General features: G+C 30.3%; 3 protein-coding genes across 7 annotated transcripts in view; 1 reads left to right on the top strand and 2 right to left on the bottom strand.

Moving 5' to 3' along the window:
• Positions 1–591: 591 nt before the first annotated feature.
• LOC100166637 (valacyclovir hydrolase-like) lies at positions 592–11,480 on the bottom strand. 2 transcript variants are annotated; one of them, NM_001162773.2, is given in 5 exon segments: positions 592–798; positions 2,733–3,142; positions 4,437–4,600; positions 5,185–5,278; positions 10,841–11,046. In NM_001162773.2, coding segments are annotated over 5 exon segments (798 nt in total). In that variant the 5' UTR covers positions 10,874–11,046; the 3' UTR covers positions 592–701.
• A 1,058-nt stretch (positions 11,481–12,538) lies between these two features.
• Positions 12,539–21,139, bottom strand: part of LOC100162536 (valacyclovir hydrolase-like) — a 9,627-nt gene continuing 1,026 nt past the window's right edge. The window contains exons 2-7 of one of the 4 annotated variants that reach the window (XM_008188549.3): positions 16,879–16,927; positions 16,243–16,294; positions 15,739–15,832; positions 15,441–15,604; positions 14,504–14,913; positions 12,539–13,228 (exon numbers count right to left, since the gene is read on the bottom strand). In XM_008188549.3, coding sequence (XP_008186771.2) covers positions 13,132–13,228; positions 14,504–14,913; positions 15,441–15,604; positions 15,739–15,832; positions 16,243–16,294; positions 16,879–16,925 — 864 coding nt within the window. In that variant the 5' untranslated portion in view covers positions 16,926–16,927 and the 3' untranslated portion in view covers positions 12,539–13,131. 4 annotated transcript variants of the gene reach the window in all.
• Positions 18,774–19,311, top strand: LOC103310386. The gene is made up of 2 exons (XM_008188553.3): positions 18,774–18,888; positions 18,959–19,311. Exons 1-2 carry the CDS (start codon positions 18,774–18,776, stop codon positions 19,309–19,311), a joined length of 468 nt encoding a protein of 155 aa, XP_008186775.1.

Here is a 21,139-nt window from a genome sequence, read left to right on the forward strand (position 1 = left end):
CATTTTTCGCATAAGTGATATAAAAAAAATAAAAACTATATTGCACAGCCAAAGTTCTCCTTTATAAGCGGTGAAAATGTTGTTTCTTCGTTATGACTGTAGCCTTCTCGGTTCTTTGCCGTGCCAAAACGTTTTTGCTATGCTATTGCTATGCCGTACGTGTGTAAGGCGGAGACAACATAGGTATAGGTGCGACGTCCTCTTAAAAGCCACAACAATTGTACACTGTTTATAATCAATGATGCATATTTGTATATAGACAGCTATTAAATTCGTAGAATGACAATGTCATTATTTTAATAATTATTGAGAACTTCTCAAGATTGTAAACAAAAATACGTTTTCTGATTTGAAAAAAAAAATGTTTATTTCGTATTTCTATTTACTCTAAACGAAAAATAATAATATTAATAGGTACAAAATCAGGGGCCCCCAATTACCATAAAGAAGCCGGGGCCCCGTCCGCAATTGCGGACTAGCGGTCTGGGCCAGTCCGACTCTGGTCATACCTTATTATTATTGATTTGTAGAGTATAACAATCTGATTAGGTTTTCATAGTAGTTAGATAATGTAATACCACAGGACATTTAGTTATAACATTATATTTTATGATAACTCAACACTTAATACATTCTTGTATATTCTTGTACTCTATTATAGCTTATAAACGTATATGCAAATGTTCGTGATTACACACGCACTACTGCATAGAAGAAAGGAAGTTATCCACTATCGAAACAAACTTTTCAGGGTACATCATATGTACGATATGTCGGCCTTCTGGAAATATTTCAAGTCTGCAATACAAAATACAAAATTAATTATCAGAAAATGGTTGCTGTGTTAACAGGTTTATGTACCGACGTACATTATATTATACTATAATAGGTATTGTCATGGACTCAGGATTGAATTTACAATGATAAATATTTTATGATTTGTTCACTCTACTGATTTTAATAACCTGTAACTTATTGTATTTTGTGATGGTTAACTTACCGGAGTCTACTCCAATACTGCCTGATGAGTGATGGGTACATGTAAACTTTCCCGCAGTATCGAAGGCGCGAGGTCATGGAGTGATGAGCATATCATATCCCCCCCTCTTTTGGCTTAAATTCCTCATATAAAATGTATGATAAAGCAATGATAAGTTGATAACATATAATCAATACAATATAATATGGTCTGAGATTAGGCATATCCCCCCTTTCAAAAAATCTGAGCACTGGGTTCACGTAAATCCTAGGTATCTTAAGTGTTCATGTAGACTTTCTCGAGTTTGTAATAATATCGTTTGTACATTGTACGTGTACTGTGTACATTATAATTTTATCATGTCAATTAAATAATTATTATAATTTTATCTTGTTCAATATTGTATCTGTAATAGGTAATATTGATGAATTTAGGGTATATGTCACGAGCATAATCCTACGCTTATATTAACATTTTAATTTATCAACACCTCATATCCTAATATTTGAATTTTGTTTAAGCAATGGTGACTAGTAATTTCTTTTTTTAGTAACACTATGTATACTATATTATCCTATAAGTTATCGTAACAATGGGATATTAATGTGCAAACTTGTTTAAAATACAAATATGATTAATTAGAATGGATAGGTACGGTATATTTTTCCAAAAGGTGGGAAAGTAAATGAAAATAATTAACTCGAGTTAAGTTAAGTTAAGTTAAGAGGACACAAGATCGATAAGTTAAAAGTTAACAGTTAAGAAATTATAAATTTAACTCGATAAGTTAAAAGTTAATATAGAAAAAAATATTAACTCAGTTTAAAAAATTTAATTTTTAGTTTAATTTTTTAAATTGGTATGTAAATCACATAAATAGTGAATGTGTCTTTGTAGTTTTTATAATTTATAAATTATAAAAAAAAAAAATGTATTGAACTTTTATAATAATGTACACTGTATACCCTTTTACTTTTATTTTACTACTATTTACTAATTTAAACTATACTCATCTCAAATTAATAATTTAACAAATATATTTTTTTATATCGTATAGCAATTGAATGTCATAATACGCGAAGAAGAGTACATGACCTTCATATATAATATTATAAGTTATATAACATGAAAACATAACCATTGTCAATTTGTATAATTTAAAATTATTTATTTTATTAAAAACATTTATAGGTAATTGCAACTCGCATAAATGCATAATATATAATTTACAACCGAGTTTACAACTTAATAAAATGTATTAATATATTAGGTACACAAAACTATGTTATCAAGATAAAGAACAGAAATGTTTGTGTTTTTGCATTGGATTATTTTTATTTTTTTACTGATATGGTAATATTCAAAATGTTTGTAACTATTGATGGATTTTTTTTAAAAACAACTGAAAAAAGCTAAGTTATTTCAACTATAAATTTAACTAGTTAAGTTCATAAGTTGATTAGAAAATAAACTAACTAGTTAAGTAGTTAATGCCTATCTTTGCTTTTTCCTAATAAAATACAACTTTACTACCTTCACAACTCCTTAAGTTAGTGATGGATAGTGGTATATAGGCCATACTGCCATAATAGTTTTTATTTCTTTTGGACATTAACAAATACATCAGAATCTTTTAAAATAGAATAAAAATAATTTCCCGTACAGATGAGTATATAATGGTAGGCACCTAAACATTTAAGAATATGTTACATTGTTACATGATAATTATAATATTATGTGCAGATATACTCACGTCGATCGCTTTATGTTTTCTTGCAGATATACACCGTGCTCGACCGGTATGAAATCATCTTTTGCACCGTGCAGGATGAGCGTGGGTGCGTTTATCTTGGCCAGTGCATCGCGGCACACGTCTCCGTCGTCCTCGTCGAGAATTTTCTGGAACGCGTCTATCCACCCGGACCAAGTGTCCGTCACGTACTTCTCGCCGTACGCTTTGAATTGTGTAATTCTCCTCCCTTCGGGCCAGCCATGGACGTCACGTGTCATCTTGTAGAGTTCGAGGTCTTTGGCCGTGACATAAGCGTTGCAGCTCCACACCACCAGCTTATCGACCCGATCTGCGGCCCTGGACGCTGCTATCATCGCGGTGCACCCACCGTTGCACCAGCCCAACATCGAATACCTGTTGATTCCCAACGCCTGTGGCAAAGTCGGAAAAACCAACGATCACTTTTTGTCGTTACCATTGTTTATGATGGCGATTGGTGTCTGAGGCACGTAGTTATGATTTTATTTTTTGTTGTGGGGGGGGGGGTGGATATAATTAATAATTAAATTTTAATTTATAAAAATATATTAATATCTAATATATAAAATATCTATAAAAAATCAATACTTAATTATATATTATATGTTATTTTGATTTTTTGGTCAGAGTATAAGCTACTTACGAAAATTTGTTGAAAATGTTCAATCCTCATATCTCTATACAAATTGAATTTTGTATAAATTTCGAACCACAAAATAATTGAACAATTTCCGATGAAATTTTTGATTAATTTAGTCAAAACTTTAAATGCTTATAATGAAAATCCTTGCCTATGTATCTTTGATATTTTTCAATTGTCATTATAACAACTGATGAGGAACTTGGTAGTAAATAGTCAAGTTTTAAATAAAAAAAATTTATCGATAATAAACTAAAGTAAAATAAAACTTGATATGTCTATAAATAACTCAAAACGAATCAAAATATTTTTAAAATTATGCCTAGAGAATGCTAAAGTAAACAATATTGTTGATCATTTAATGAATCTACAGTTATTAGCTTTTGATTTACACCAATAAACAAAATCAGTTTTGTCGAGATAACTAGTTATTAGATAATTATTAATTAGTTATTTTGGATTTTTTTCGTGTGGAGGGGTGGACATAATAAATAATGATATTATAAATTCAATTTAATATGTTAAATATCTATAAAAAAAATAGCTATTATCTACATATTATTTTGTATGAACTGCTTACGAACACTTGTTTGAAATGTTCTATCCTCATAGCTATGAACATCGAATATTTTATAAATTTTGAACTACAAAATAATTTGACAACTCATGAGGAATTTAGTAGTAAATTGTCAAGCTTTTTTACATAAACATTTTTTATCGATGATAAACTAAAATAAATTTAAAATTGGAAATGTCTATAAATAGCTCAAAACGAGTCAAAATATTTTTTAGAATTATGTCTAGAGTATGATAAAATTAACAATAACTAGTTTTGCTTTAAAAAAGTTACAGTTTTACCTTAATATTTTTTATTATAAAGAAAGTTCTATGAACTTTCATAATTTACCTTATAAAAGTACAAACTAGATTCAATTATCTATAAAGGAAACCCTCTTAAAGTTGAAAATCGTGTAATTGGGATCCACCCTCATCACTCCCCCACCATAACTCCACTTGTTGTTTTATACACTTCTATAATATTTTACCTCCATAAGTGCAATGGCGCAATCTGCGTCGCGATCTAAAAACCCCGGTGAAAAATCTCTGTTCGGTGGTCGACTTAAACCGTAACCTGGAGGGTCCCATACGTATATCGTATAATTTTCTCCATTGAGGTTTTCCGTCAGCGGTCCAAAACTACGAACTACACCTAGAGAAGTAAATGTATTATAATCAGGGCTAGGATTTATATGCAACAGCGTGTTTTTTTTCCTACTTCTGAGTTCTGATTATTGATTTTGTCAGTAATGTCCACGAATCAACTCATGATGAGATAAATGGTGGTATTTTTATTTTGCATGTTTTTGCATATTTTGGATAAAATGCATATTATTGCATATATTAAATAAAGTTAATAATTATTGCATATTTCGATTATAAGAATGTAAAAAATGCATGTTTTATAATATATTAATATATTTTATTTAATGTAACACGCACGTAGTTAATGTGAATTATACATTTTATTTCTAAATTATATTATTTTAAGACAAACAGCCTATCATTGATGTATTTTAATAAACAAATATTTTTTTTGTAACTATATTTTAATGTTTATCTTATAAAAAATTAAATGCATATTTTACAATTTTTTATTGCATATAAATCCTAGCCCTGATTATAATATTACAGTGAACAAATTCAATATGGGCAAACGCTCGGTGGGATAATAGTAAAACCATTTACTGGACTAAGATTATTATAGCAATGAATATTATATAATTACAGACTTACCCAGTACTCCAGGAAATATCAACAATTTATGTGGTCCGTTTCCAACTTTCATGTAGTTTATCTCGAAACCTTTGATATTGATTTTCTTTGAATTCTACGTAAAACAGGAATTTGTTGAATAATTTTACTTATGTGTAAAATAAATATCTCAAACGGTATTTTGATGAAAGAAGTTAGAGGACATTTAAATATTTAATTGCTAGGTTTTACTTTGCGTCCTTGGTTGGCACAATTATTGCTGCGTAATTATATTACTATTTACTTAGATTACAATAATAATTTCATTACCTATGTGGCTTTTTGATATAGGTAGATGTTAATGTTGGTAATTAATTATTAGTAATTATATATTGTATATTGAACACAATAATAATTTTAATGTTTTAACCAATTTTTCTTTAAGAGGCCTGACGATAAAGTCGCGATCTCAGTTTATTTGGAACCCGCAGTATTGGGTAATATTTATAGATTTATCAAATGTTACCTTTATGGTGTAAAATGTATCAGTGAATTAACAAAATATAATTTAAGTTATTCGCTTGTGCTCAACTATATATCGGAAAAAAATTATTTTTGCTTATAATTTTTAGTAAAATAAGGTTTATTTGCATGTTTTGGTGATTATTATAATCAAACATCTCCATCTAAAAAAAAATTAAATTTAAGATTTCTATACATAATTGAAGGAGCATAAAACACAAAAACAGGTTTTTTTTAACTTGAATGAATGTTCATTTCTAACCAAAATGGTATAGGTTTAACATTTTTACTCGCATTATATATTAGTTGTTGAGGAGTTTAATGAAAACGAGTGATGTCAACGACGTTATATTGCCTTTCTTATATGTTTAAAAGTTGCTTGCTTCACACAATAATTTACTTACCTCAAAAATGAAATTTATTTTTTTGTATGTATAATATATAATAGGGGGTCCTTTTTTTTCAACTTTAAAATGTTGTTTACATTACCTATTTAAATTGTTGTACATACCAAATAACTAATGTTTGCAAAAATTAGATTTAATAAATAAACCCATTACCGTGCCTCAAAGAGGTTGAATATTGAAAAAAGTGATATTTTATATACATTGTTTATCGCCTACCCAATATTCGCAACTATTGCAACTCCAAAACTGCGATTTTGAGATTATTATTTTAGATTCTGAGCGGAGTGAGAAAGCTATTGTTTTTACAATGGTGTTTATTTATTTATTTTTTTTTTATTTTTATATCCTGTATACACAATTTCTTCCAGAAGGAGTATTTCGATTTCAACATATAGTACCTTATATTTTAGCAAATTTGATCAACATGATACTTTAGAGAGGTCATTTTTCAATTTTCTCAATAGTTATTTAATGCCACGGGAAAAACCACCGGAAAATTACGAAAAAACGCTAAAAATGGGATTTTAATTTCTAACGCTTTGTTTATCACCATAGAAACGAATAAAAAATTATAATATTTTAATATTAATTCAACTTACATGATAAAATAAATAATAACAAAATATAAAATATCCAGACTGACAAACCGTCTCCGCTCAGAATCGTTTTTCTTATACAATGATATTATATCATTGAATTCAATTTTAATACAACCATTATACAATGACCCACTTGTAATCTACTGTACAGCAGAGTGACATCCACTTACTTGCTTTTTTTTTTTTGAAAATATAATGACGTATTGTCTAAAATCATATTTTTCACTCTGCACTTTTCATGAAAAAACAGTTTCTCTTCTATTGATCAGCCTTTAATGTTCCGACAGAATTAGCTCAACTCCAACCACAGACTTATATACTAACAACAAGTATATAGACTCCAACCAAAGGAAATCGTCGTATCTCAAAGTTTTTTGATAAAATATTATTCATCAAACTAACGTTACAATATTATTTATTTATTGAGTTATTGATATTAAATTGAATATAATAATATCGTCTATATCAAGAACCAACAAAAAAATGTTTTTTAGTTAGTCAGATGTTTTATTTTCTTCTAAAAAGTAGTCATTATAGAGTTACGATATCTGCAAGTTAGGCTGACGATAATATGTGATTTGTTTTTATTTGTTCTTATTACTGCAGAAGACGTTGGAGGAACCAAAATATTTTCCTAAAGTGTTTAGTTTTTTTAGAAATATTTAAAATCTTATAAATTAAATTTTCGTTATGCACCGCGCATTGTATCTGCAACAGTTACTTAGCGCGACACGGCTTGGCACAGCCGACCATTATCGCTTTTAGTATTTAAAAAAAAAATTAAACAGTATATTGTAAATATTCTGACACCTCAATCGCCTTTAGCACAAATATGGTAATTGGTATCTGAAAAGTTTCTATAAAGATTGTTAGCTTTTATATTAAACAAAATAATGAATATCAAGTGTTAGTATTTACCATATAGTTCCATAATCATCGAGGTTTCCATCAAAAATATTGAACGGGGCCCCAAAATACGTAGTTTATCACTATTTAGGCATTACTAATAATTATTAACAATTATTAATCATTAGAGTATAAAAATAAATTCTTTCACAAAGTATTGTACTCAATATAGTAGTATTTTTAACACAGCCTTTCGCTTATTATTTATAAAGTTTCTTTTAGTGTTATTAATATTAATAAAAACTGAACGTTGTACTGCAATTCAGATACCTCAATCGTCTTTAAGACAAAAAAACACGCATTTATACGTAAATCTAGTATAAAAAATAAAATGTTTATATAGCCATATAGGTAAATCGTTGTGTAATGTGAGCAACTTTTACTCGTATAAGATAGGCAATTATGTCGGCTGTAGTCAATTTGCACCAAAATTGACCCAAAATATATACAACATGTGTAATTTGCACCAAAATTAAAATTGATTATTTTTTCGATACTATATCTCGATAGTACCAACTTACAAGTTGTTGTACATATTTTTGTAAGTTTAAATAAAATCGTATTATTATGAATATAAAAAGGTACCTACATTGAATTTCGATCAAAAAAATGTTTAATAGTTCTAATTACAATAATTTAATATTAAATAATAATAAATCTGAAGCAAATATTTTTTAGTGTTATGTGCTCCATTAAATGTGCCATTTTTAGGGTTATACATTATAATATATATATTTATAGTATAGATTATAATAATAATAATAATAATAATTATTATTATTATAATAATAGATTATATAAATGAATAACATATTATAATTATTTAATATACGAAAATAAAAATTATTAATGAACCTTCGGTTTATGATAGAAAAGTCGTTATACCAGTATAACAATTTATAGGAAGCGAATCCTTAAAAATGTATTTAAATAGTTTTTCTGTTTATGAAAAATATGTATTAACATTGATTATTTTTAACATTTAAAACTTTATTTTTCTGGATTTGTTCACAACAAAGGTTATGGTTTCTTTTTCAAACGATAATAATGATAATTGATAAATTTGTCATTGTATACCTATAAAAGATTTTTTGCCTGGTCTGCTATGAATTGAAAGCATATCATAGAAAAATTCAAAAATATACAACTTCCAAGACCTAATGATTGTTGTACTCAGTATTATTACGAGTTAAAACATTCCATATTAGAAATTTATTCATTATTTTTTTTACCTATTTTTCAATATATCACATAGGTATTATCTGAATCATTTAAAAATTAGAGACACAAAAATAAGCTGTCCTGAAAAATTAGAAAAATGGAAAAGGTCCGTTTTGATTTGAAACCCCTCAATTTATTTTAAAAAACAGAAACCAATGGTAAGCAATTTATTCTAACACCAATCTAATTAAATTATATATTTTTATTTAAATTTAATCATGGCTGAGATATTTCAAACATTTTGTTTTGAGCTTTTGAGTTAATACTTATTATAAAAAGTTTATTACTTATTTTTGAAATGTTCAAATAGTAATATTGAGAAAACATATTGAGTTTTGAGTAAAAACCATAAACAATTACTGATAACCTATTATAATTAATAATTATTATCCAGAAAATAGTAATCATGAAAAATTGACAATTTTTCCAATATTAATCCATTCACGGTCATTTTATTGTCAGATTTTTTTTCTGTTGTGCATAGGTAAATATTAAGGTCCAACAAATCTTGTTGGGGTATAATTATAATGTCCATATATCTTATATTAAAAAATTCGTTCGGATACTTTCAAATATGAATTTAATTAGTTCAAGTATAGTATTGACCTGGGCGGCTCGTGATAGTTTAATATGGGAGTAAGATATTTTTTTTTTTTTGAAGTGACAGTTGCCCCCCACCCTCACCGATCTTTGATGAATAAATCTATGATTGGCCACACCTGTATAATTTTACTTTGACACCACTGAGGCACTGATCAACAATAATACTTATAAGTTGTAAATTATATTACTCATAAAATTATAATATATTTATCTACAAATAATAATAATAAAAACAATATGATGTAAATAATATCACCAATATCACTGATATCAAGTGATATGGATAACAAAATAATATACTTCCAGTCATTGCTGAATTTCTTTAGCTATTATTAGACTTAAACATCAAACTCGTCGCGCTGTAAATATAAAATCGCAGGTCGCCGCCGAAAATGTACGACGAGAATTATTGCACTATAATATTATTGTATAGGTAGTCTCGTGGCCCTCGTTGATGAAGTCCACAAATTGAGATTATGCTCGTCGCGCTGTAGATACTACAGTAGTAGGTACAGTGCACAGGCCGCTGAAAACGTGCTACGAGAATTATCGCACTATTATAGTAATAATAGTCCTACCACGGCTCATATCTATTTAATCATAATAATATTACAATAATAATAATAACAACACACATTTTAGTGTGCACCACAGACCGCTGTACCATACATTTATAAACTACTGTACCTACCTATACAGTATAGGTACACGCGAGTACGCGACTGGCGAGAGATACTCAGACTTCGTTTAATTTTTAGATTATTCTTATCACATTGGAATATTGATTACCGAATTGAGAAGATATTTTCTTCAAATATAAATATTTTCAAACACAATTCTGAATCGTATAAATTATTTCGAAAGTAATATATCTCATCGTGACTCCTATTTAGTTACTATTAGGTATAAGCGAAGTATAATTAAGAATATAATTTTATTTTAAAAATGTACTGGCAGCGAGTGCGGTCGGCGGTCACACAATCGCACCTTATCACGAGCCGCCACTGTCTATTGACATATTTTGTACTATACATTGTGTGTACTCTATACATATTTTTGAATCATGTTTGCGCGACATGAAACTAGACTATTGGATCATTAATCTCCCGCGGACAGAATTCCAAAACATGAAAAGATAACGAGTGATGTAGGTAAGTGAGTTATAGAGTGTAGCCAGTTTTCGGGGACACACGGTAGACATAATGTTATATGAAAACTATGGATTCAATAAAAATATACTTTTTGATTTGTATTTAAACGTTTTGTTTTGTGCTGGCACTCGGCGCACATTGTACCTACGTATAAGGGCGCTGCATTACGTGTGCCAATAATACATGCATGGTTATACAAAATAACGCCTAATTTACGGGTTCAACTGTTGAAGGATTTATGATGAAATATAACATTTAATATTATAACAGGTATATGCGTATAAGTTACCAGCTCTGTCGAAACTGTGGATCGTTGGTCCATCGCGAACGCCGTTGAATCAGTTTTATTTAAAAATAAAAATAAATTACTATAGGTAATGTTCCGAAATTGTATTCTGTATTCTTGAAAAATTATACTATAGTTAGCCGTATTAATGCCACTGAGTCCATGTAAATTCTCACTCTAGGTGGCAGCTAGACTGACTGCTAAGTACTGACAGCCGAAAGCACACGGAGTTCCTAACATTCCCGTTGACGCCACAAGTTACGCGACCAGTTTTCAGTACGTATATCTTATTTAAATTCTGGTTTCTGGAGTGGAGGTCGCGGGGATGTACCTATCAGAAGTGGTATACGTAGCATAATTTTGATTTTAATTTATTGTTTTTGGCTGTGAGCCAAAAAAATTGAAGTTGCATCAATATATTATACCTACAGATTTTATCATCTCTTCTTCGGAGAGAGATAAACAGGAATTATTAAGTAAACTATAGGTTGTCGACAAAACCTATTTTGGTTTCTGGATTGAGTGGTGCTCGCGGGTTCGACCACATAGCGCTAACTAGTTTACCGCTTGAATATCAATTTGGATGGATCAGCGATACATTTCTAATTTTGTAAAAAGCTCAATATTTAACAAAAATGTGTAATATAAGTAAAATATGTAAAAATATTTTAATTAAGATTAAATATTTAAAAATATGTAATATCAACCATAACTTAAAATAACCAGATAGTCCTGTAACATATTTCTATGAAGGAATCATTCGAATATTACCATATTCACGACAAATATGTAAATACATACAAATCCGCACCCTAATTATAATAATATAAGAAACGTATACATGACTATAAATTTGGTTATTTTTTGATTGTGAAATCAAGCGTTGGCAGACTTCTATTGTTACCTGCAGTGGTGGTCATAATAAGATGATGAGGGAGATAGATCCCTCATTCCCATACAACAACTATTTTTAAATATTTATAAGAATTCATATTATGTAATATATTGTATTTTAATTTTTAATTAAATAGTTTATTACATATTTTCAGTTAAAAAATCTGCTACATGTGTACAGCTCTCCCTCCTCCAAATGTTATCTCATTGATACGTGTAGTAGCTTGAACCCCGTTTTGTGTTAGAATATGAGGTTTGCCAATTTTTATTATTTTTGATTTTTCTATATCAGGCGTAGGTAAAAACTCCCTGGACATTTAAACTTTATTTTTCCTGGTACGTTACACCAGTACACAACATACATGCAACTGATGTAATTTTAATTTAAAATTAGTAAACATAAGTTAGAATTATTTTTCATTGAATTAGTTATTTCCTTATTGCACGTATTTAAGTATTTTACTTAGTCGTGTTAGTTAGTCTTCATTACATTTTGAGCAAGCAATATTAATTCAATTTTGAAGTAATCTCAATAATAATTTAATGCTTTGAAACCAAATACATTATATGTATATAATATTAGCTGATTGACCCGACTTAGTCCGTGTGCATTATTTTTATGCGGTAAATCCTATATAGAAAATACGCTATAATATTATAATAAGTGTATTTCAGTTCACAGATACAAATCGCACTCAGAGTAGTTACCTTTGTTTTTATGAAATTATTCAACCTAGAACCAAGTCGTGGATTGGATGTTGCACTTTCTATATTTTTAACGTGGTTTAAAATACTTACTCTCTAAACTTTACTGATGTCCCAAAAAACGATCTTTGAGTTTTTTTTATATTCAAACGTCCTGTTTTTGAGTATATAAGTCACACACATGCATTTGGTTTAATAATATAATACAGTTTCTTTAAACGAGTCTATGTGATGCGACAATTTATTACACGCGTGTCACCTAATCTGCCTGCAGAGTAACCAATGGCAACGATTTATAAATAAAAAATTCAATTTCCACCTTGTATCTCAAAATCAATGTTTGAGGACCTGTTTAAGAGGTGGATTTTAGAAAATCCCTTCTTAGTGGGACTCTACATCATAAAATGAAACTATATCTGACCAAATTTCATACTCAAAGCATAGACGGTTCCGATTAGGCGATGATCATTCAGTCAGTCAATTTGTCATGGCTTATTATTATTGATTTTATAGAGTATAACAATCTATTTAGGTATTCATAGTGGTTAGATAATGTAATACACTAATACCACAGAACATTTAGTTATAACATTATAGTTTACGATAACTCAACACGTATACTAACTTCTTGCGATATTAATTCATTCACAATATAGCTTATAAATGTATGGCAAGTGATTGTGGTTACCTATGCACTACTGAATAGAAGAAAGGAAGTTATCCACTATCGAAACAAATTTTTCAGGGTACTTCATATGCATGGTATGCCCACCTTCTGGAAATATTTCAAGTCTGAAATACAAAATACAGTCTATTATCAGAAAATTGTTGCCGTGTTAATATATAGATAGGTACAGACGTATACAGTATATAATATACCTAATAGGCATAGGTGTAAATAGGGGGGAGGCTCTAGGGGATAAGCCCTCCCAAAAATGTCTATAGCCCTCCCAAAAATTTCCTACATTTTGTTTTAAGCTTATTCAATATTACCAAAGTAAGGCTTTAGCCCCCCAAATCTCAAACGCTGTTTGCGCCTATGCTAATAGGTATTGTCATAGACTCAGGACTGCATTTGCAATAGGAAATCTTGTTTGATTGGGTGATTGTAAACTCCTCGATTTTAATAACCAGTAAACTCTTGTCTTTTCTGATGGTTAACTCTCCCGAGTCTACTCCAATACTACCTGATGGGTACATCTAAACTCTCCCACAGTGCCGAAGAGAGGTCATGGTGTGATGAGCATGGTACTCCACTCATTTGGCTTAAATTTCTCAAATAAAATATATGATAAATCAATGATATAATATGGTTTGAGAATAGCCAAAATTTCATATCCCCCCATTTCCAAAAATCTGAGCTATGATTTTCGGGTTCACGTAAGTAGTACCTGACGTGTTTATGTAAACTTTCTCAAGTCTGTAATAACTTCGTTTGTTCACTGTACATTATAAAAATTGTATTATGATACTTAAATAATTATTATAATACTATCTCGGTCAAGATTGTATTTTGTAATAGAGAATATTAATGAATTTAAGTTTAATTTCAGGAGCATAATCATACGCTCATATTAACCTTTTAGTTAATCAATACATAATATCCTAAATATTTGAATTTTGTTTAAGTAATGGTGATTAGTAAATTATTTTTTAGTAACACTATACTATATTATTCTATATAAGCTATCGCAATAGTTATAAATTATTCATAATATGTTTAAGCTTTATCAATGGGATATTAATGTGCAAACTTGTTAAAAATACAAATTAAATGATTATTAATCATAGTACATACTATACTTTTGCCTAATAAGTTACAATTTTACTATCTGAACTATATTTACAACTGATTGAGTTAGTGACGGATACTGGCATAGGCCATGCTGATGCCATAGGGCCCTGTTTGAATTTCTTTTGGGACATTCACAAAATAATCAGAATCTTTTATAATAACATATAAAATAATACGCATGTATAAAATTGTCCTCGTAGATGAGTATAAGGTAGGTACCCAAACATATATGTTACATGTCACACGATAATATTATATATAAATACACTCACGTCGAGTGTTTGATATTTTCGTGCAGATATACACCGTGCTCGACCGGTACGAGCACATCCTTTGCTCCGTGCAGAATAAGCGTGGGCGCGTTGATCTTGGCTAGTTCGCCGCGGCACACGTCACCGTCGTCATCGTCGAGAATTTTCCGGTAAGCGTCTACCAATCTGGACCAAGTGTCCGACACGTACTTCTCGCCGTACATTACGAATCGTGGAAGTCTAAAAGCTTCAGAACATCTGTGGATGTCGCGTATCGTCTCGTATTGCTCGAGGTCTTTGGCCGTGACGTAAGCGCTGCAGTTCCATACCACCAGCTTGTCGACCCGATCTGCAGCCCTGGACGCTGCAATCATTGCGGTGCGCCCGCCGTAGCACCAGCCCAACATCGAATATCTGTCGATACCCAACGTCTGCGGAAAAATCAGAGAAAACCACGATCACTGTTTATCGTTACCTGCATTGTTTACGATGGCGGTTGGTGTCAGTGGCGCGTAGATAAGATTTTGGTTTTTTTTTTGTGTGGAAGGGTAGACATACTAAATAATGATATTATAAATTCAATTTAACATATAAAATATATATGTCTAGATTATGCTAAAGTTAACAATTGGTGATCATTTAAGTTAGGTGAACCTACAGTTATTAGATTTCGACTTACTTAAATAAACTGCAAATTTAGTTTTGTCGAGAAAACTAGTTTTGCAAACAATTTACTGTTTTACCTTAATATGTTTTCTCTGGTTATAAAGAAAGTTCTGTGAATTTTCATAATTTACCTCTAAAAAAGTACAAACTTGATTCAATTTTCTATTAAAAATACTCCTCTTAAAGTTGAAAATTCTTTAATCATAACATAACTATGCGGCTGGTTGTTGTATATACTTCTCATAGACATATAAGTATAAATTATGTCTATGATACTTCTATAATATTTTACCTCCATAAGCGCAATGGCATAATCAGCGTCGCGGTACAAAAATCCCGGTGAAAAATCTCTGTTCAGTGGTCGATTCAAACCGTTACCTATAGGATCACATATGTATATCGTATATTTTTCACCATCGAGGTTTTCCGCCAGCGAAGCAAAATCACTAACTAGACCTAAAGAAGTAAATGTATTATAATATTATAGTGATCAAATTCAATATAGGCATATGCCCTGTGCTATGATAGTAAAACCATTTACTCGACTAAGATAAATATTATTAATTATAGACGTACGATGTCGGACGTACCTAGTGCTATAGGAAATATCAACAATTTCTTCGGTCCGTTTCCACCTTTAAAGTAGTTTATCTCGAACCCATTGCCTTTGATTTTTGTTGAATTCTATGTATAACAGGAAGTGTGGTAAAAGAGGACATATTTTAATTAGTGGATAAAATTGCTGCGTTATATTTTATTATTAAAGAAATTTCACAATGTGAAACTGTACAATGTAGCTATGTCTTTGTAGGTATATTTGTTTGGACATATTTTTGTATAGTTTCGGTAAATGCCGTTACTGCTAATTATTAGTCAAACAACAATATTATTAATAAATATCATGATATAAGTGTAGGTATTAACAATTTAAAATTTTTTATCTCAAGTGCCAATACACATTATATACTGCAATAATGTATATAATACGTGCGGGGTTATATCATTATATTTGCCACGACACTCAAGTGTTCAGCTGTTCAAGAACTTAAGCTAAATACATTTAATAATAAAATAGGTGTATAATTAGTAATTACCATCTCTATTGAAACTTTAGATCGTAGGTCCATCGTGAACGCCGACGAATCACTTTTATTAAAAAATAAAAATTATTATTTTGACCTGAAGTTGTTTGTGTTTTTTGTAAAAATTATACGAAACCTTATAAATGTATAATAATGATACGGAATAGCTATTCTCACACTCGGTTGTTGGGCCCGACTGCTGAATGCCGGTGTGTCAAGCACCAGCCACCAGAGTTCGGTATCTCGTTATAATATGAGATTATAATTATAATCTATAAACCTTGAGGTTGCAATCCCTATCTTAGTATATATCGTGGCAAAGCTGGGCAAGTTAATGATATTTTCAACTCAATTAAGTTACGTTATGTATTTTTTTTTCAATTAAATTAAAAGTTAAGTTAATAGACATTTTTAATAAATTAATTATGATTAAATCAAGTTTACAAATACTGTTAACTTAACTTAACTTCAACTTATAAGTTAAGTTAATATAAAAAAAAAATTCATTTATGACGTATTATTTAATAAAATAAGTGATAATCACTTGAATAGTAATCATTATTCATAGGTATATTGTATATTATATTACTATTCAGACAATCTATGTCCAATGATAATCATTATTGTACTAATAAAAATAATTAATACCTCATGAGCAATGAAGTATTATGATTTATGAATATAATTCTTGGCATCTGTTACGTTACGGTTTTATATTTGTGGACTGTATGCATTTTTATTACTATAAGAATAAATTATAGTCGGTTAATTTCGTAGTAAAATATTTTATTTACGCGGTGATTGGCAGTTGAACGCATACTGACATTAGACCTCTTACCTATATTATTATTACATAGCGCTCAGTTTTGTGAGCGATAAACGCGACATAATCCGGTTTACAAATTATTGCAGATAAAATATACGTGTCAACATGCCGCACGCCTTGAAACATTTAAATAATTTTCAACATTAACTTTAAATAAATATTAAATATTATAGCACATCAAACAATATTAATATTATAAATTACAAAATTAAGAATTCCAATAAAATAAAAAATTCATTTAAAATAAATTACATTAATAAATATCTAGAAAAAATATATTTTTTTTTTACGATTATAATTAGACAACAAAAAACATGTGTTTTTATTTTATTTATTTCTAAATATTACCTTCGAAAGGAAGAGGACATAATTTTCTCACAGACCTTTTTATTTCCTTCCCGCGGCTCCAAACAGTTGCCACTCGAACGACACCGTCAGCTCCTGCCTGCGCACGTACTACGCGACCAAGATACCATGACAAAGGAGGTATGTTGTCTTCCTTAATTAGTACCAAAGTACCAACGCTTAAGTTTGGACCTTTATTTGACAACCATTTTTTCCTGGTCTGCAGTTGGGATAAGTATTCGGCATTCTAACGTTTCCAAAGGCACTGCGTTAGTCGAGTCACGCGCTGCCATCTTTTTAAGCGGTTATCAGGTACAGAAGATAAGTCGGGTTCAGGTATTGAACAGGTAGGTTCACCAATAAGGAAATGAGCTGGTGTTAATGGCGTCGCGTCCATTGGATCGGAGGAAAGAGGAGTGAGTGGGCGAGAATTTAGGACGGCTTCTATCTTAATTAAAATGGTATTTAATTCCTCATATGTCAGATGTGATTCGCCTAATACCCGGTATAGATGTGTTTTTATAGATTTTATAGAAGCCTCCCATAACCCACCTAAATGAGGCGATCGGGGGGGAATGAAATGCCAATTTATACCCTCTTTTGCTAACGCATTGTACATGTTGTCCAAATGGGCCGCTGACTGGAACAAACATTTAAGCTCTAAAAGCTTTTTATTGGCCCCAACGAAATTAGTGGCGTTGTCACTATATATATCAGAGCATACGTCACGACGACCAATAAATCTTTTTAACGCGTTCAAAAATGAATCGCTGGTCAGATCACTTACCAGTTCTATGTGGACAGCACGAGTACTAAAACAAACGAAGACGCAAATGTAGCCCTTAGTCACTGCTGCTTTTTTTCTTAAACTAGTTTTGATTGTGATCGGACCAGCAAAATCCACTCCACATTTTTTAAAAGCTCGACATGGTTGAACTTTTAACTTTTGAATTTTTAATTTCTCTATACTCTCTGATTGATATATTAAAACATTCACTAGTTGTCAGCCGCCTTCTTCAATCAGATTCACTTGATCTACAAAATGCAACACAAGCTACTCAAAGTATTTTAGAGTTGTTGGGAGAAAAAAGAAGTAATTGTAATCAAGAATTTAAACAAATATTTTCTGAAGCACATAGAATGGCGACTGAATCAGAATTTGAAATTAAATTACCTCGTTTAGTCAAAACAATGAATCATAGATCCAATTATCCTACTGAAGGAGATAGAGACAATAGAAAATTACTATCGTTGTTCTATATATATACCATTACTTGATGGAATTTATACAGACCTCAAGACTCGTTTAAACTCCAATACATTGAAGTTATTTGATTTGCGGTTACTGATACCAAAAGTATTTGTAAATATAATGGCTTCAGACAAAAATATCACAAGAAAAATATTACAAGAAAGGATACTAAAAATTGTGCCCATGTTTAATTACTTATGGCAAAATGATGATTATACCAAAGATGTATTAGCTGGTAAAATATATTTATAAAATATTTATGTTAAAATGTTGGATGTGTCAATAATTATATAATTTAATTTTAGGAGAGTATGACTTATGGTTTAACATGTGGCAAAATCAATCCAGCAATATTGAAATTAAAGTACCAAGCACTGCTATATCCTCACTGATGGTTTGTTCTAAAGATATGTTCCCTATAATTTCTTCATTATTAAGAATATTATCGACATTGCCTGTTAGCACTGCTACTGCTGAAAGAAGTTTTTCGACTTTGAAGCGAGTGAAAACATGGCTTCGTACTACCATTAGCCAGGAAAGGTTAAATGACTTATGTCTTCTTAATGTACATAGAGATCTTAATATGTATGATAAAAATGAAATCATTATAAATAATTTTGCTTCCAAAAATAAACGTAGGTTAGATTTTGTATTATAGAAATTATTTAAAATGTTTTTATTTTCATTTGTTATTATAAAAATGTTTAAGTATTTTAAAATAAAATAATACAAAATATTATAGTATAATTATTACCTAATCATAAATGAATCCTAATCCAACCATATTACTATTTATAACATTCCCTTAATAACCAATTTTATATCTTTCATATTTTTAGAAACATTTGAACTAAAAAAAAGGTAATTTTTGGTAATATTTTAATTTTTCGCGAACTCCCAAAATCTTTTGGTGTGCCACCTTGGGACCCCGAGGACCTCAAATACTATATGGCTTTGAAGTAATTTTTTTCAGAGCCCCCCCCCCCCCCAAATTGAACCCTGGATCCGCCACTGCATGGTTCTAGGCGTTCCGCTGGTAAATTTTCCATTATAGGTTCCACTATAGTAGGTTGAAGTCTAAAACATTTAATGCATTTATGAAATATATGTCTTGCAGTATTTCTACCGCCTATTATCCAATACTTCAAACGCGTATTCGCTAACATAGCTTGAGGACCGGCGTGCATCAGTTTTTAATGTTCATTTTGCAATATTAAATTTGCAATAGCGCTATTTTGAGGTATTAAAATAGGATTACGCTGAAATCGGTCTAAATATAGAGCATTTTTTAATCGACCACCGACTCTCATAATTCCATTTTCTAAAAAAGGTTGCAAATTTCTCAATTTACTGTTGTTCGGCAGACTAGACTTATTTATTAGACCAGTTATTTCACTTGACCAGTAGTATGATTGTGTTATTTTGATAACAGCAATTTCAGCTGCTCGTAGTTCTTCGGGCTGAAGGGGACCAACTATTTTAAGGTTTTTGACACGAATTTTAATAAAACGCAAACAATAGGAAAACACTCGCAATAATTTATTCCACGATGAATAATTTTTAATTAAGTCTTCATTTACGGGTTCTATCAATAAAGTGATTTTTTCTTTTCTTCCGGTAGTGTACCGACGTTAATGTTGATTTTTGATTTTGGCCAATTTTCGGACTTATCAGCGAGCCAATTAGGACCCTCCCACCATAAATCATTATTTATTATTTGATCGACACCGCAACCGCGAGATATTAAATCGGCTGGATTATCCTGAGTGCTCACGTGGTTCCATTAATTTAACCTGGTCATATCCTGTATTTCACTTACTCGGTGAGCCACGAATGTTTTCCACCTTGACGACGGAGAAGTGATCCAAGCTAATGTTATAGACGAATCCGTCCAAAAGTATTTATTTTTTATATTTAATTTTAATTTCGGTAGGACTTTATTTGCTAAGCGCGTGAGTATTGCGGCAGCGCATAGCTCAAGACGAGGTAGGGATATTATTTTTAACGGTGCTATTTTTGATTTTGCGCAAATAAGTTTGGTGACGTGTACATTTTTATTACTCGAACAACGAATGTATAAACATGCCCCATATGCTAATAAGGGGAACCGGAAAAAAAGTCCGGGGAAAAAAAGTACACCGAAAAAAAGTCCGACAAGAAAATTATTATACGGAAAAAAAGTCCGGTTTGATTTATTGTTTCATAATTAATAAAAATAATAAATATATATATATAAAAAAAATAAAATTACTAAATATATAATGCAATGGCCAATATTAATTAAAAATTCTAAAAAAAGTCCGTTTTTATAAAAATAATAAATATATATAAAAAAAAATAAAATTACTAAATGTATAAAACTAATATTTATTTCTTTTTCGAATGCAATGGCCAATATTAATTAAAAATTCTTCCACCGATATTTCGTCAATGGCCACTCTAGAACATAAGTTTTTTAAACGTTCACCGGTACGTTTTTTTGGTGT

This window comes from Acyrthosiphon pisum, chromosome A1 (genome assembly GCF_005508785.2).
Source record: "Acyrthosiphon pisum isolate AL4f chromosome A1, pea_aphid_22Mar2018_4r6ur, whole genome shotgun sequence".
Lineage (NCBI taxonomy): Eukaryota > Metazoa > Arthropoda > Insecta > Hemiptera > Aphididae > Acyrthosiphon > Acyrthosiphon pisum.